Here is an 18,737-nt window from a genome sequence, read left to right on the forward strand (position 1 = left end):
CAAGGCCAGGAAGGCCCCTACAGAGGAATTTCAACTGGGTCGTTTCCTGCATTTCCTGCAAACAGGACTGTCTATGGGCCTCAAATTAGGGTCCATTAAGGTTCAAATTTCGGCCCTGTCAATATTCTTCCAAAAAGAACTGGCTTCTGTTCCTGAAGTTCAGACGTTTGTCAAGGGAGTACTGCATATACAGCCTCCTTTTGTGCCTCCAGTGGCACCTTGGGATCTCAATGTAGTTTTGGGATTCCTAAAATCACATTGGTTTGAACCACTCACCACTGTGGACTTAAAATATCTCACATGGAAAGTGGTCATGCTGTTAGCCCTGGCTTCAGCCAGGCGTGTCTCAGAATTGGCGGCTTTATCCTATAAAAGCCCTTACCTAATTTTTCATACGGACAGGGCAGAATTGAGGACTCGTCCTCAATTTCTCCCTAAGGTGGTTTCAGCTTTTCACTTGAACCAGCCTATTGTGGTGCCTGCGGCTACTAGGGACTTGGAGGATTCCAAGTTGCTGGACGTAGTCAGGGCCCTGAAAATGTATGTTTCCAGGACGGCTGGAGTCAGAAAATCTGATTCGCTGTTTATCCTGTATGCACCCAATAAGCTGGGTGCTCCTGCTTCTAAGCAGACGATTGCTCGTTGGATTTGTAGTACAATTCAGCTTGCACATTCTGTGGCAGGCCTGCCACAACCAAAATCTGTTAAAGCCCATTCCGCACGGAAAGTGGGCTCATCTTGGGCGGCTGCCCGAGGGGTCTCGGCTTTACAACTTTGCCGAGCAGCTACTTGGTCAGGGGCAAACACGTTTGCTAAATTCTACAAATTTGATACCCTGGCTGAGGAGGACCTGGAGTTCTCTCATTCGGTGCTGCAGAGTCATCCGCACTCTCCCGCCCGTTTGGGAGCTTTGGTATAATCCCCATGGTCCTTTCGGAGTCCCCAGCATCCACTAGGACGTTAGAGAAAATAAGAATTTACTTACCGATAATTCTATTTCTCATAGTCCGTAGTGGATGCTGGGCGCCCATCCCAAGTGCGGTTTGTCTGCATTACTTGTACATAGTTATTGTTACAAAATCGGGTTATTGTTGTTGTGAGCCATCTTTTCAGAGGCTCCTTCTGTTATCATGCTGTTAACTGGGTTCAGATCACAAGTTGTACGGTGTGATTGGTGTGGCTGGTATGAGTCTTACCCGGGATTCAAAATCCTTCCTTATTGTGTACGCTCGTCCGGGCACAGTATCCTAACTGAGGCTTGGAGGAGGGTCATAGGGGGAGGAGCCAGTGCACACCAGGTAGTCCTAAAGCTTTTTACTTTTGTGCCCAGTCTCCTGCGGAGCCGCTATTCCCCATGGTCCTTTCGGAGTCCCCAGCATCCACTACGGACTATGAGAAATAGAATTATCGGTAAGTAAATTCTTATTTTTTTTGAGCTGCTGTGGCAATTCTTGTATCCTCTCTGTATGAAATTTTTGGATTAGATTAGATTGTGATTTCTCTAGCTAGATGAAGAATCAGCCATGTTTCTCTTGTTCTAATTCCTCCGATCTCATCTCCATATTTTCTGTGTCCTTTTTAGGCTGAGACCACATCTGGGTTTTGCGGCAGTATTACTCAGGTCGGCAGTGCAATGAACCTTATACCAGAAGATGGTCTTCCACCTATTCTGATCTCTACTGGCGTGAAAGGAGGTGATTTGGGGTTACATATTATTTTTATTTTTCAATTTAAAACAAGGTAGTGGTTCAGTAGCAAGTGGAGTGTCTATAGTAAATCTGTGTCATTAATGCATTGTGCTGTTGGTGGCAGAATTCAGATTATAGCAGCAAACAAGCAGAGACCAGCTGCACCAATTCTTCCTCGGATGTTTGCTTTATGTGGAGTGTAGCAGAAGTTTTAAGTTGTGTACTGTTTACTGAAAGTTTTAAATTAACATCCCAATAAAACAAAAAAACAAAAATAATGATAAACCGTAATGGCAGGTATAATAAAGTATGCAAGTAAAAGTCCGGTCAGACAATAGACACAGAATATAGGTACAGTACACATCTAATAGATTAGGATGTACAATACACCCCACAGTATAACAATAAGCAGTGAGAACCCACAGGCGCCATGTGAGCTCACACATCAAGGATAAAGTAAAAGACACATGGGGCATAGAAAAATACAGAAGTATCGGCACTGCAGACCATAAATAAAACACTCGCATAATTATACAGATTAAAATGAAAAATAATTAAAATCCTAAAATATCTGCCATACATAGAGACAAAACACAAAACCCTGCAATATATAACTAAGACTAAACCTCCCAAAACAAGCCACCTCAGAGCCCCCCACCCTGTATAGCCTAACCCCAACCTAGGTATACCTGGATCCCCAACCCCCCCCCATTAAACTACTCAAACTTTACCCAAAGCAACCCTCCCCATAACCCCCCACCCTGTATAACCTACCCCCAACCTAGGTATACCTGGATCCCGAAACAAGTAACCCCTACCCCCACTAAATACGCTATCTATCTAAACACCTCCCCCCTCAATGAAGGAAATTAAAAGAAATAACTGACAGGGGCAAAATACTAATAGCTCCAACTAGGATAGGGCCAACTCTCTCAGAATAAAGGGCGTAACGTTCCTCCCCACATACAGTAGTGCGGACATACAAACAGCCTTCCAGATGTTAGAGTAATGTATGGAATCAATGTGTGCTGAAGAACCCAAAGCAAGAGTCAACAGAACTCTGCTTATTGCCTCAGACACAGAATAAATATCATACAGTAGGCATTAACAGGAATGTAAAGAAAATAAGATTTTACTTACCGATAAATCTATTTCTCGTAGTCCGTAGTGGATGCTGGGACTCCGTCAGGACCATGGGGAATAGCGGCTCCGCAGGAGACAGGGCACAAAATTTAAAAGTTTGACCACTAGTTGGTGTGTACTGGCTCCTCCCCCTATGACCCTCCTCCAAGCCTCAGTTAGGATACTGTGCCCGGACGAGCGTACACAATAAGGAAGGATTTTGAATCCCGGGTAAGACTCATACCAGCCACACCAATCACACCGTACAACTTGTGATCTGAACCCAGTTAACAGTATGACAAACGTAGGAGCCTCTGAACAGACGGCTCACAACAATAACAACCCGATTTTTTTGTAACAATAACTATGTACAAGTATTGCAGACAATCCGCACTTGGGATGGGCGCCCAGCATCCACTACGGACTAAGAGAAATAGATTTATCGGTAAGTAAAATCTTATTTTCTCTGACGTCCTAGTGGATGCTGGGACTCCGTCAGGACCATGGGGATTATACCAAAGCTCCCAAACGGGCGGAAGAGTGCGGATGACTCTGCAGCACCGAATGAGAGAACTCCAGGTCCTCCTTAGCCAGGGTATCAAATTTGTAGAATTTTACAAACGTGTTCTCCCCTGACCACGTAGCTGCTCGGCAGAGTTGTAATGCCGAGACCCCTCGGGCAGCCGCCCAAGATGAGCCCACCTTCCTTGTGGAATGGGCTTTCACAGATTTAGGCTGTGGCAGGCCTGCCACAGAATGTGCAAGTTGAATTGTGCTACAAATCCAACGAGCAATCGTCTGCTTAGAAGCAGGAGCACCCAGCTTGTTGGGTGCATACAGTATAAACAGCGAGTCAGATTTTCTGACTCCAGCCGTCCTTGAAATATATATTTTCAATGCTCTGACAACGTCCAGCAACTTGGAATCCTCCAAATCGCTAGTAGCCGCAGGCACCACAATAGGCTGGTTCAGGTGAAACGCTGAAACCACCTTAGGCAGAAAGTGAGGACGCGTCCGCAGTTCTGCCCTGTCCGAATGGAAAATCAGATATGGGCTTTTATACGATAAAGCCGCCAATTCTGACACTCTCCTGGCTGAAGCCAGGGCCAGTAGCATGGTTACTTTCCATGTAAGATATTTCAAATCCACCGATTTGAGTGGCTCAAACCAATGGGATTTGAGAAAATCCAAAACTACATTAAGATCCCACGGTGCCACTGGGGGCACAACCGGGGGCTGTATATGTAGTACTCCTTTTACAAAAGTCTGGACTTCAGGAACTGAAGCCAATTCTTTCTGGAAGAAAATCGACAGGGCCGAAATTTGAACCTTAATGGACCCTAATTTGAGGCCCATAGACAATCCTGTTTGCAGGAAATGTAGGAATCGACCCAGTTGAAATTCCTCCGTCGGGGCCTTCCTGGCCTCACACCACGCAACATATTTTCTCCAAATGCGGTGATAATGTTGTGCAGTCACCTCCTTCCTGGCTTTTACCAGGGTAGGGATGACCTCTTCCGGAATGCCTTTTTCCCTTAGGATTCGGCGTTTAACCGCCATGCCGTCAAACGCAGCCGCGGTGAGTCTTGGAATAGACACGGTCCCTGCTGAAGCAGGTCCCGTCTTAGAGGTAGAGGCCACGGATCTTCCGTGAGCATCTCCTGAAGTTCCGGGTACCAAGTTCTTCTTGGCCAATCCGGAGCCACGAGTATCGTTCTTACTCCCCTTTGCCGTATAATTCTCAGTACTTTTGGTATGAGAGGCAGAGGAGGAAACACATACACTGACTGGTACACCCATGGTGTTACCAGAGCGTCTACAGCTATTGCCTGAGGGTCTCTTGACCTGGCGCAATACCTGTCCAGTTTTTTGTTGAGGCGGGACGCCATCATGTCCACCATTGGTCTTTCCCAATGGACCACAATCATGTGGAAGACTTCTGGATGAAGTCCCCACTCTCCCGGGTGCAGATCGTGTCTGCTGAGGAAGTCTGCTTCCCAGTTGTCCACTCCCGGGATGAACACAGCTGACAGTGCTAACACATGATTTTCTGCCCAGCGGAGAATCCTTGCAGCTTCTGCCATTGCCCTCCTGCTTCTTGTGCCGCCCTGTCTGTTTACGTGGGCGACTGCCGTGATGTTGTCCGACTGAATCAACACCGGCTGACCCTGAAGCAGAGGTTTTGCCAGGCTTAGAGCATTGTAGATTGCTCTTAGCTCCAGTATATTTATGTGAAGAGACGTCTCCAGGCTTGACCACACGCCCTGGAAGTTTCTTCCCTGTGTGACCGCTCCCCAGCCTCTCAGGCTGGCATCCGTGGTCACTAGGACCCAGTTCTGTATGCCGAATCTGCGGCCCTCTAACAGATGAGCACTCTGCAACCACCATAGCAGAGACACTCTTGTCCTTGTGGACAATTTTATCCGCTGATGCATCTGCAGATGCGATCCGGACCATTTGTCCAGCAGATCCCACTGAAAAGTTCGTGCATGGAATCTGCCGAATGGAATCGCTTCGTAAGAAGCTACCATTTTTCCCAGGACTCTTGTGCATTGATGCACAGATACTTTTCCTGGTTTTAGGAGGTTCCTGACTAGATCGGATAACTCCCTGGCTTTCTCCTCCGGAAGAAATACCTTTTTCTGAACAGTGTCCAGAATCATCCCTAGGAACAACAGACGTGTCGTCGGGATCAGTTGGGATTTTGGAAAATTCAGAATCCACCCGTGTTGTTGGAGCACTACTTGGGTTAGTGCTACTCCGACCTCCAGCTGTTCTCTGGATCTTGCCCTTATCAGGAGATCGTCCAAGTAAGGGATAATTAAGACTCCTTCTCTTCAAAGAAGGATCATCATTTCGGCCATTACCTTGGTAAAGACCCGGGGTGCCGTGGACAATCCAAACGGCAGCGTCTGAAACTGATAATGACAGTTTTGGACCACGAACCTGAGGTACCCTTGGTGTAGGAGGGGTACCTTGACTATCACCTGCTGAGAATACAGCTTGTGAATGGCCTCCAATACCGTCGCCCTGTCGGAGGGAGACGTTGGCAAAGCAGACTTTAGGAAACGGCGAGGAGGGGACTTCTCGAATTCCAACCTGTAACCCTGAGATACTACCTGCAGGATCCAGGGGTCCACCTGCGAGTGAGCCCACTGTGCGCTGAAATGTTTGAGGCGACCCCCCACCACCCCTGAGTCTGCTTGTAAGGTCCCAGCGTCATTCTGACGCCTTTGTAGAAGCCGGGGAGGGCTTCTGCTCCTGGGAAGGAGCTGCTTGTTGCAGTCTCTTACCCTTTCCTTTGCCTCGGGGCAAATAGGAATGTCCTTTTGCTCGTTTGTTCTTATAGGAACGAAAGGACTGCGGCTTTTTCTGCTGGGAGGTGACCTGGGGTAAAAAGGTGGATTTTCCGGCCGTTGCCGTGGCCACCAGATCCGATAGACCGACCCCAAATAATTCCTCCCCCTTATACGGCAATACTTCCATATGTCGTTTGGAATCCGCATCACCTGACCACTGGCGCGTCCATAAACTTCTTCTGGCAGATATGGACATCGCACTTACTCTTGATGCCAGAGTGCAAATATCTCTCTGTGCATCTCGCATATAAAGAAATGCATCCTTTAACTGCTCTATAGTCAGTAAAATACTGTCCCTATCCAGGGTATCAATATTTTCAGACAGTGACTCCGACCAAGCCACGCCAGCACTGCACATCCAGGCTGAGGCGATTGCTGGTCTCAGTATAACACCCGTATGTGTGTATATACTTTTTAATGTATTCTCCAGCCTCCTATCAGCTGGATCCTTGAGGGCGGCCGTATCAGGAGACGGTAACGCCACTTGCTTTGATAAGCGTGTGAGCGCCTTATCCACCCTAGGAGGTGTTTCCCAGCGCGCCCTAACCTCTGGCGGGAAAGGGTATAATGCCAATAACTTCTTTGAAATTAGCAGTTTTCTATCTGGGGTAACCCACGCTTCATCACACACTTCATTCAGTTCCTCTGATTCAGGAAAAACTATCGGTAGTTTTTTCACACCCCACATAATACCCCTTTTTGTGGTACTTGCAGTATCAGAGATATGCAAAGCCTCCTTCATTGCCGTGATCATATAACGTGTGGCCCTACTGGAAAATACGTTTGTTTCTTCACCGTCGACACTGGATTCAGAGTCAGTGTCTGGGTCTGTGTCGACCAACTGAGGTAAAGGGCGTTTTACAGCCCCTGACGGTGTCTGAGACGCCTGGACAGGTACTAACTGGTTTGCCGGCTGTCTCATGTCGTCAACCGACTTTTGTAGCGTGCTGACACTATCCCGTAATTCCATAAACAAAGCCATCCATTCTGGTGTCGACTCCCTAGGGGGTGACATCACCATTACAGGCAATTGCTCCGCCTCCACGCCAACATCGTCCTCATACATGTCGACACACACGTACCGACACACAGCAGACACACAGGGAATGCTCTGATAGAAGACAGGACCCCACTAGCCCTTTGGGGAGACAGAGGGAGAGTTTGCCAGCACACACCCAAGCGCTATAAATATATATAGGGACAACCTTAATAAGTGTGTTCCCTTTATAGCAGCTCAAATATTATAAATATCGCCAATAAGTGCCCCCCCCTCTCTGTTTTTACCCTGTTTCTGTAGTGCAGTGGAGAGTCCTGGGAGCCTTCCTCGCAGCGGAGCTGGGCAGGAAAATGGCGCTGTGTGCTGAGGAGAATAGGCCCCGCCCCCTTTTCGGCGGGCTTCTTCTCCCGGTTTTTTTTGGAACCTGGCAGGGGTTAAATACATCCATATAGCCCCAGGGGCTATATGTGATATATTTTAGCCAGAATAGGTATATTACATTGCTGCCCAGGGCGCCCCCCCCAGCGCCCTGCACCCTCAGTGACCGCTGGTGTGAAGTGTGCGGAGAGCAATGGCGCACAGCTGCAGTGCTGTGCGCTACCTCATGAAGACTGAGACGTCTTCTGCCGCCGGTTTCTGGACCTCTTCTCTATTCGGCATCTGCAAGGGGGTCGGCGGCGCGGCTCCGGTGACCCATCCAGGCTGTACCTGTGATCGTCCCTCTGGAGCTAGTGTCCAGTAGCCTAAGAAGCAAATCCATCCTGCACGCAGGTGAGTTCACTTCTTCTCCCCTAAGTCCCTCGTTGCAGTGATCCTGTTGCCAGCAGGACTCACTGAAAATAAAAAACCTAACAAACTTTTTCTAAGCAGCTCTTTAGGAGAGCCACCTAGATTGCACCCTGCTCGGACGGGCACAAAAACCTAACTGAGGCTTGGAGGAGGGTCATAGGGGGAGGAGCCAGTACACACCACCTAGTGGTCAAACTTTTAAATTTTGTGCCCTGTCTCCGGCGGAGCCGCTATTCCCCATGGTCCTGACGGAGTCCCAGCATCCACTAGGACGTCAGAGAAATGGGGTATACACAGTGTCGGACTGGGGCATGTAGGCAGTGGGGCCCACCGGTGGTTTCCCCTGTACCCCTATGAGCCTGTCCAAGCCTGGGTATACAGTACGTAGACCTTTCTAATCTAGGAAAATAGTACCACTGTATATTAAGGGGGAAAAAAACAAAAAACAGAATACATGTACATATATACCACAGCAACCAGAAAAAAGGGAGTATCCAGAGATGGATGAGGCATCTCCAATACTAAGGTGGTGTATAAATAGTCATTAGTCTGGCCAAAGGAGGTCATTCCGAGTTGTTCGCTCGGTAAATATTTTCGCATCGCAGCGATTTTCCGCTTAGTGCGCATGCGCAATGTCCGCACTGCGTCTGCGCCAAGTAAATTTGCTATGCAGTTAGGAATTTTACTCACGTTTTTTTCTTCGTTCTGGTGATCGTAATGTGATTGACAGGAAGTGGGTGTTTCTGGGTGGAAACAGGCCGTTTTATGGGTGTGTGGGAAAAAACGCTACCGTTTCTGTGAAAAACGCGGGAGTGGCTGGAGAAACGGAGGAGTGTCTGGGCGAACGCTGGGTGTGTTTGTGACGTCAAACCAGGAACGACAAGCACTGAACTGATCGCAGATGCCGAGTAAGTCTCGAGCTACTCAGAAACTGCACAGAGATGTGTTTTCGCAATAATGCGAATCTTTCGTTCGCAGTTTTAAGAAGCTAAGATTCACTCCCAGTAGGCTGCGGCTTAGCGTGTACAATGCTGCTAAAAGCAGCTTGCAAGCGAACAACTCGGAATGACCCCCAAAGTTCAGCTCCCCGACAGAGCAAAAATATAAAACCAGCTCCATCCCAGGGTGATCGTGAATAAACATTAAAGCATCCGGCAAATATAGATGGTAAGTCCCCGGGTCGTAAGATCTTCAACAGAGACATAGTAGGAACCAATGAGGGACCATCAGCATCAGAACAACATCCAGGTTTGACGAACCAAGAAATCTCTGATTTGGACAGAACCACCAGAAGACTCGAGTCCACAGTATAATCAGCCTCAGGGGCAATGGGAATTGTAGTATTATAATTTAGAGACCGATCCTCAGCATTTTCTCCGATACATTCCTCAGATAGGCAAGAAGGAGAGGGGGTAACCACATATATGGCAGCAAACTTGTTCAGGAGCTGTTGAGTAGTGGCATGAATAGCCAGGAGTATTCTCTGTAAGGAGATATCCATAGCCTGCAGAAAGGGATTTCTCCCACCCCCGACTTTGCAGCACCAATTAAGCTGATCCGGAGAGTGCCCGCAGTATAGATAAACACCGTCTGATGTGGTACAGGTCGCGTGTGGGGTAAAATACCTTATGTTATACAGGATACTGCAGGAGCTCAGGATATATGTCTTTTGCTGGTTTCCTGGCTAGACCACGCCCCGGAGTGTAGCAGAAGTAGTTTGTACAGACGTACTTACTGTTATATACACTGAAGTATTCCGGATGGAGCTGAGCTTGAGTGACGCAGACACCTCACCAGCCGGTGAGGCAGAACAGTGCCTTGGGTGCAGGTCCTGCAGGATACTCACGGGGTCTTGGGAGCTAAGTGCAACATGTCCGTATACCATCGTGGCACTCTAAAATAGTAACAAGATGGTTTCCCACATGCGCAGAAGACAAAACGTCCTCCTGAATCAGACTCTCAGTGCAGCACAAACGGTCATCGGGTTGGATGCGCGCGGCTCATCTTGAGCGTCTGTCCTGCCATTATCAAAGGATGTGCACCAGTCCTGATTCCGTGACCTGACGTTATCACCGTACACCGCAGCTAGTTGGCTTTGGATGTCAGCGGCTGATGCACCCACAGAAATCTGATCACACTGCGCACCTCGTGTTTCCACCATGCCCTGCCATCATCTGATAGGAGGCGCATTGTAATGGCCATGAGGGGAAGCCTGGCGGGGAATTATAATGGAATAGAGAACATTACACACGTGAGAGGTCTTGTTACTTTACGTATTGAACCACCCTCGTTTATACAGATATTTACAATTGAAATGCCTGAAAGGATTGGCCACACCCAAAGTGACCTCCACCACTTAACAATTTGTGACTTCTCCGTTCCTACCAGCACCAGCTGGGGGCAAATCTTCACAGTGGGGATCTGCCATTCTTCAATTACCTGGCAGAAGATTAAACTCCATGGTCAGTCCTTATCAAGTGTTCAACACACGGGCTCCCTGTGGAGGTTCTTTTTATAAACTCCCTTTCTTCTTCAGGGTCCATAGTCTCCACAGGGAACATCGGGGTGTAGGTTGTTTAGAGGACTGGTATGAGACATTTAAAGCTTTTTGCTCTCCCAAGATGCTTCGGTCCTCTCTCCTTATACCCCGCCCCTATCTCAGGGACTTCAGTTTTGCGCTAGTGCCGGCAGGAGCCAGATGCACCGTTAGACAGTGAGGCTGCTTTTAAACAGCCCCATGCTTTAGTTTTATTATTATATTTCTCTATCGTCCTAGTGGATGCTGGGGTTCCTGAAAGGACCATGGGGAATAGCGGCTCCGCAGGAGACAGGGCACAAAAAGTAAAGCTTTAGGATCAGGTGGTGTGCACTGGCTCCTCCCCCTATGACCCTCCTCCAAGCCTCAGTTAGATTTTTGTGCCCGGCCGAGAAGGGTGCAATCTAGGTGGCTCTCCTGAGCTGCTTAGAAAAGTTTAGCTTAGGTTTTTTATTTTACAGTGAGTCCTGCTGGCAACAGGATCACTGCAACGAGGGACTTAGGGGAGAAGAAGTGAACTCACCTGCGTGCAGGATGGATTGGCTTCTTTGGCTACTGGACATTAGCTCCAGAGGGACGATCACAGGTACAGCCTGGATGGTCACCGGAGCCTCGCCGCCGGCCCCCTTGCAGATGCTGAAACGAGAAGAGGTCCAGAATCGGCGGCAGAAGACTCCTCAGTCTTCTTAAGGTAGCGCACAGCACTGCAGCTGTGTGCCATTTTCCTCTCAGCACACTTCACACGGCAGTCACTGAGGGTGCAGGGCGCTGGGAGGGGGGCGCCCTGGGAGGCAAATGAAAACCTTTTTTGGCTAAAAATACCTCACATATAGCCTCCGGGGGCTATATGGAGATATTTAACCCCTGCCAGAATCCGTTAAGAGCGGGAGACGAGGCCGCCGAAAAAGGGGCGGGGCCTATCTCCTCAGCACACAGCGCCATTTTCCCTCACAGAAAGGCTGGAGGGAAGGCTCCCAGGCTCTCCCCTGCACTGCACTACAGAAACAGGGTTAAAACAGAGAGGGGGGGCACTAATTTGGCGTTAGAAATAAAAAAGATGCTATAAGGGAAAACACTTATATAAGGTTGTCCCTATATAATTATAGCGTTTTTGGTGTGTGCTGGCAAACTCTCCCTCTGTCTCTCCAAAGGGCTAGTAGGTCCTGTCCTCTATCAGAGCATTCCCTGTGTGTGTGCTGTGTGTCGGTACGTGTGAGGACATGTATATGTACATATATACATGTATGAGGACGATGTTGGTGAGGAGGCGGAGCAATTGCCTGTAATGGTGATGTCACTCTCTAGGGAGTCGACACCGGAATGGATGGCTTATTTAGGGAATTACGTGATAATGTCAACACGCGCCAAGGTCGGTTGACGACATGAGACGGCCGACAAACAATTAGTACCGGTCCAGACGTCTCAAAAACACCGTCAGGGGTTTTAAAACGCCCGTTTACTTTAGTCGGTCGACACAGACACAGACAGGGACACTGAATCCAGTGTCGACGGTGAATAAACAAACGTATTCCTTATTAGGGCCACACGTTAAGGGCAATGAAGGAGGTGTTACATATTTCTGATACTACAAGTACCACAAAAGAGGGTATTATGTGGGATGTGAAAAAACTACCGTAGTTTTTCCTGAATCAGATAAATTAAATGAAGTGTGTGATGATGCGTGGGTTCCCCCCGATAGAAAATTATTGGCGGTATACCCTTCCCCGCCAGAAGTTAGGGCGCGTTGGGAAACACCCCTTAGGGTGGATAAGGCGCTCACACTCCTATCAGAACAAGTGGCGGTACCGTCTATAGATAGGGCCGTCCTCAAGGAGCCAGCTGACAGGAGGCTGGAAAAATATCATAAAAAGCATATACACACATACTGGTGTTATACTGCGACCAGCGATCGCCTCAGCCTGGATGTGCAGAGCTGGGGTGGCTTGGTCGGATTCCCTGACTAAAAATATTGATACTCTTGACAGGGACAGTATTTTATTGACTATAGAGCATTTAAAGGATGCATTTCTATATATGCGAGATGCACAGAGGGATATTTGCACTCTGGCATCAAGAGTAAGTGCGATGTCCATATCTGCCAGAAGATGTTTATGGACACGACAGTGGTCAGGTGATGCAGATTCCAAACGGCACAAAGGTGTATTGCCGTATAAAGGAAGAGGAGTTATTTGGGGTCGGTCCATCGGACCTGGTGGCCACGGCAACTGCTGGAAAATCCACCGTTTTTACCCTAAGTCACATCTCTGCAGAAAAAGACACCGTCTTTTCAGCTTCAGTCCTTTCGTCCCTATAAGAGTCATATCTGCCCAGGGATAGAGGAAAGGGAAGAAGACTGCAGCAGGCAGCCCATTCCCAGGAACAGAAGCGTTCCACCGCTTCTGACAAGCTCTCAGCATGACGCTGAGACCGTACAGGACCCCTGGATCCTACAAGTAGTATCCCAGGGGTACAGTTTGGAATGTCGAGACGTTTCCCCTGCGCAGGCTCCTGAAGTCTGCTTTACCAAGGTCTCCCTCCGACAAGGAGGCAGTATGGGAAAAAATTCACAAGCTGTATTCCCAGCAGGTGATAATTAAATTACCCCTCCTACAACAAGAAAAGGGGTATTATTCCACACTATATTGTGGTACTGAAGCCAGAAGGCTAGGTGAGACCTATTCTAAATCTAAAAAAATTTGAACACTTACAAAGGTTCAAATCAAGATGGAGTCACTCAGAGCAGTGATAACGAACCGGGAAGAAGGGGACTATATGGTGTCCCGAGACATCAGGGATGCTTACCTCCATGTCCCAAATTTGCCCTTATCACTAAGGGTACCTCAGGTTCGTGGTACAGAACTGTCACTATCAGTTTCAGACGCTGCCGTTTGGATTGTCCACGGCACCCCGGGTCTTTACCAAGGTAATGGCCGAAATGATGGTTCTTCTTCGAAGAAAAGGCGTCTTAATTATCCCTTACTTGGACGATCTCCTGATAAGGGCAAAGTCATGGGAACAGTTGGAGGTCGGAGTAGCACTATCTCGGATACTGTTACAACAGCAGGGGTGGATTCTAAATATTCCAAAATCGCAGCTGATCCCGACAACAAGTCTCCTGTGCTTAGGGATGATTCTGGACACAGTCCAGAAAAAGGTGTTTCTCCCGGAAGAGAAAGCCAGGGAGTTATCCGAGCTAGTCAGGAACCTCCTAAAATCAGTGCATCATTGCACAAGGGCCATGGTAAAAAAATGGTGACTTCCTTCGAAGCAATTCCAGTCGGCAGATTTCATGCAAGAACTTTTCAGTGGGATCTGCTGGACAAATGGTCCGGATCGCATTTTCAGATGCATCAGCGGATAACCCTATATCCAAGGACAAGGGTGTCTCTCCTGTGGTGGTTACAGAGTGCTCATCTTCTAGAGGGCCGCAGATTCGGCATTCAGTTTTGGATGTTGGTGACCACGGAGGCCAGCCCGAGAGGCTGGGGAGCAGTCACACAAGGAAAAAATTTCCAGGGAGTGTGATCAAGTCTGGAGATTTTTCTCCACATAAATATAGCTAAGGGTAAAATTATAATGCTCTAAGCTTAGCAAGACCTCTGCTTCAAGGTCAGCCGGTCTTGATCCAGTGGGATAAAACATCACGGCAGTCGCCCACGTAAATAGACAGGGCGGCACAAGAAGCAGGAGGGCAGTGGCAAAAACTGCAAGGACTTTTCGCTGGGCGGAAAATCATGTGATAGCACTGTCAGCAGTGTTTCATTCCGGGAATGGAAACTGGGAAGCAGACTTCCTCAGTAGGCACGACCTCCACCCGGCAGAGTGGGAACTTCATGGGGAAGTTTTCCACATAATTGTAAACCGTTGGGAATTACCAAAGGTGGACATGATGGCGTCCCGTCTGAACAAAAAACGGGACAGGTATTGCGCCAGGTTAAGAGACCCTCAGGCAATAGCTGTGGACGTTCTGGTAACACCGTGGGTGTACCAGTCGGTGTATGTGTTCCATCCTCTGCTTTTCATACCTAAGGTACTGAGAATTATAAGACGTAGAGGAGTAAGAACTATACTCATGGCTCCGGATTGGCCAAGAAGGACTTGGTACCCGGAACTTCAAGAGATGCTCACAGAGGACTTATGGCCTCTGCCGCTAAGAAGGGACTTGTTTCAGCAAGTACCATGTCTGTTCCAAGACTTACCGCAGCTGCGTTTGACGGCATGGCGGTGGAACGCCGGATCCTAAGGGAAAAGGCATTCAGGAAGAGGTCATTCCTACCCTGGTCAAAGCCAGAAAGGAGGTGACCGCACAACATTATCACCACATGTGGCGAAAATATGTTGCGTGGTGTGAGGCCAGGAAGGCCCCACGAAGAAATTTCAACTCGGTCGATTCCTGCATTTCTTGCAAACAGGAGTGTCTATGGGCCTCAAATTGGGGTCCATTAAGGTTCAAATTTCGGCCCTGTCGATTTTTCTTCCAGAAAGAATTGGCTTCAGTTCCTGAAGTCCAGAAGTTTGTCAAGGGAGTATTGCATATACAACCCCCTTTTGTGCCTCCAGTGGCACTGTGGGATCTCAACGTAGTTCTGGGATTCCTCAAAACACATTGGTTTAAAACCAGTCAAATCTCTGGATTTGAAGCATCTCACATGAAAAGTGAACATGCTCTTGGACCTGGCCTGGACCAGGCGAGTGTCAAATTGGTGGTTTTTTTCTCAAAAAAGCCCATATCTGTTTGTCCATTCGGACAGGGCAGAGCTGCGGACTCGTCCCCAGTTCTCTCCCTAAGGTGGTGTCAGTGTTTCACCTGAACCAGCTTATTGGGGTGTCTTGCGCCTACTAGGGACTTGGAGGACTCCAAGTTGCTAGATGTGGTCAGGGCCCTGAAAATATAGGTTCCAGGACGGCTGGAGTCAGGAAAACTGACTTGCTGTTATCCTGTATGCACCCAACAAACTGGGTGCTCTTGCTTTTAAGCAGACTTTTGCTAGTTGGATGTGTAATACAATTCAGCTTGCACATTCTGTGGCAGGCCTGCCACAGCCAAAATATGTAAATGCCCATTCCACAAGGAAGGTGGGCTCATCTTGGGCGGCTGCCCGAGGGGTCTCGGCTTTACAACTTTGCCGAGCGGCTATTTAGTCAGGGGCAAACACGTTTGTAAAATCCTACAAATTTGATACCCTGGCTAAGGAGGACCTGGAGTTCTCTCATTCGGTGCTGCAGAGTCATCCGCACTCTCCCGCCCGTTTGGGAGCTTTGGTATAATCCCCATGGTCCTTTCAGGAACCCCAGCATCCACTAGGACGATAGAGAAAATAAGAATTTACTTACCGATAATTCTATTTCTCGGAGTCCGTAGTGGATGCTGGGCGCCCATCCCAAGTGCGGATTATCTGCATTACTTGTACATAGTTACAAAAAATCGGGTTATTATTGTTGTGAGCCATCCTTTCAGAGGCTCCGCTGTTATCATACTGTTAACTGGGTTCAGATCACAGGTTGTACAGTGTGATTGGTGTGGCTGGTATGAGTCTTACCCGGGATTCAAAATCCTTCCTTATTGTGTACGCTCGTCCGGGCACAGTATCCTAACTGAGGCTTGGAGGAGGGTCATAGGGGGAGGAGCCAGTGCACACCACCTGATCCTAAAGCTTTACTTTTTGTGCCCTGTCTCCTGCGGAGCCGCTATTCCCCATGGTCCTTTCAGGAACCCCAGCATCCACTACGGACTCCGAGAAATAGAATTATCGGTAAGTAAATTCTTATTTTTTTTTTCTACCACTATAGAGTAGCAGCGCTAGGGTGTCCTACGAATGCCAGTGCTGCTACTGCTACAACTCCCCGCCGGCGCTGCGACAACAGTAACCAATCTGGAGATTTAGGCAGGCGCCAGGAAGCTGAAGCTAGCTGACACTCCTGGGGACCCAGAGGCTGCAGCTGGTGAATGAGGGGGGACAGGTAAGGCGGGTACAGATCGGAGGCGCTGATGTGAGCGCTGGTCTGTCCGCGATACTGGCGCTGGGGATATTAAGAGGCCGGTGGACCCTGGCGGTTACTGTCAGCACAGGGGAGGTACGTTCTCCCCCGGCTCAGAGCGGGTCTCCACCGTGGCTTCCTGCCTCTGAGCTGCTCCTCCCGCACAGAGACGCTCAGGTGACATTTTTATACCAAGCAAGGCAAGGCTCAAGCTGCAGGTCTCCGGGAACGCCTGGTCCAGTCTCCTTGGGGCAGGTTATACAGCGCTAAAGCCTACTAACCACTGTGCTCTGAGTGCCCATTGCAATTTCTATGCATTGTTTGTGACTTTCTTCTGTCCAGTTTACCTATCCTTTTATTCTTTATAACACTAACATACAGGTGTAGAGGGGTTTATTGTACAGTGTTTACATTTGTGGGAGGAGTCGCATTGCATATTTAGCCGTACACTGTTGTGTGCTGTACTTATATTGCCATGTATACTAGAGGGAAAGGCAATACTGGTTACATACAGGACCTGCGCAGCGGGGTTATCCTATCAGGACCCTGTTCAGAATGGTCGGTGCACTAATTGTTACATCACGCCTCAGCAGAACATGCACAGGACCCCCCCACCCCCCGGGCTTCGTTCTCACAGCTCCTTACACAGATAGCAGACTGCTTATTAGCCGCCGCTCAGCCTCTTACCATGGGATTTCCACAACAGCTATGGAACTTATGCAAGACACCCGGTCCTTTTGTCCACAGGGAAAAGCTAAAGGACAACTACATGTATTTCCATGTCAGTCAACCTCCAGCAGGGCTACCAAGTCCTGTTCGAAACAAGTCTGGGCTACCAGGCACCCAGTCACCAAGTCAACTGACAAACCCACCGCCTGGTGGGATGGGCCTCCTCCTGAAGGGACACCAGGGTGGGAGGCCGACTTCTTTGGTACGCAAACAACTGGTGTCGTACCACCACTGATACCTGGGTACAAGAAGTAGTCTCTCATGGGAACGCTCTCACATTTCTGAGGCAGCCCCCTCAACAGTTTTTTTTTTTATGTACAGGTCCTATAAGGGACCCTGCCAGGGCCCTGGCACTTCAAAAGGCTACACAGTCTCTGCTGGTCGCAGGAGTAATAATTTTGGTTCCTTTGGCACACTGAGGCAGGGGTTTTTATTCTACCCTCTTCTTAGTTCAAAAGTCCAAAGGGTCTCATTGACGTATTCTAAATCTCATCTGACTGAACAAATTTATACGGGGGCCCAGGTTCCGTATGGAAACCCTCCATTTTATAGTTCTGTCCTTGGAACCAGGGGATTTCATGGCATAAGACAGCATTATCAATTTCTAGCACTGCCTTCTGACCTTTCTATGGGCCCCTTGGGTCTTTATCAAAATAATGGCTGTTATGGTGGCCCAGCTCCATCACCAGGGAGTCAGAATCCTACCTTTTCTGGGCGATTTGCTCATTCTGGCACAATCTATGGAGGTACTCCATCATCATATGCAGATGGCCATCACATTTCTACAAGACCACGGCTGGATCATCAATTGTAAAAAAACCTCTCTTACGCCTTCCTGACAAATGCTACATCTAGGAGCATTCTTGGACACACAAGTTCAAAGGATCTTATTGCCATCAGACAAGATTTCCGCACTACAAATGCGAGTACGCAAACAGCCGCAGAATTTCTGTACATTCAGCAATGCAGGTCCTGGGGTCCATGGTGTCTACCTTCAATATGGTGGAATATGCTCAATGCCACTCCAGGCCGCTTCAACAACTAAATCTGTCCAGATGGAAAGGACAACATAAGCTTCTGAGAGCTCAGACAGTTGTCCTCTCTCCGGAGGTTCATCTATCCCTGGCCTGGTGGCTACAGGAGTCTCACCTGGACAAGAGTCGTACCTTCTGGCTATCTGATTGGGTGCCCCTGACTACAGATGCTGGTCTCTGAGGATGGGCACAGTAACCGGCCAGCACTCCTTCCAGGGTCGTTGGACTCCCACGAAGAGTCTATTGTCAATCAATGTCCATGAATTGCGAGTGGTCTACAAGACTTTCAAGGTAGCAAGGTACATTCTTCAAGGCAAACCTGTTCAGGTCTAGTCCGACAATGCCACTTCAGTGGCCTACCTCAACCACCAGGGAGGAACTCAGTCAGATGGCGATGCAAGAGGTGGTTCAGATCCTACAGTGGGCCAAATGCCATCTCCCGGCAATCTCAGCGGTGTTCATTCTGGGAGTTCTGAATTGGGAAGCTTACTTTCTCAGCCATCA

At 48.7% G+C, this 18,737-nt stretch overlaps 1 protein-coding gene across 3 annotated transcripts in view; it reads left to right on the top strand.

The window, feature by feature from the left end:
* ZFYVE9 (zinc finger FYVE-type containing 9) overlaps positions 1 to 18,737 on the top strand; it is a 418,761-nt gene that overhangs the window by 242,413 nt on the left and 157,611 nt on the right. For all 3 annotated transcript variants that reach the window (XM_063938878.1, XM_063938877.1, XM_063938876.1), the window contains one exon: positions 1,583 to 1,694. In XM_063938878.1, the coding sequence (XP_063794948.1) occupies positions 1,583 to 1,694 (112 nt within the window). The remainder of the gene's footprint in view (positions 1 to 1,582; positions 1,695 to 18,737) is intronic.

The sequence above is a fragment of the Pseudophryne corroboree genome, chromosome 9, assembly GCF_028390025.1.
Source record: "Pseudophryne corroboree isolate aPseCor3 chromosome 9, aPseCor3.hap2, whole genome shotgun sequence".
Lineage (NCBI taxonomy): Eukaryota > Metazoa > Chordata > Amphibia > Anura > Myobatrachidae > Pseudophryne > Pseudophryne corroboree.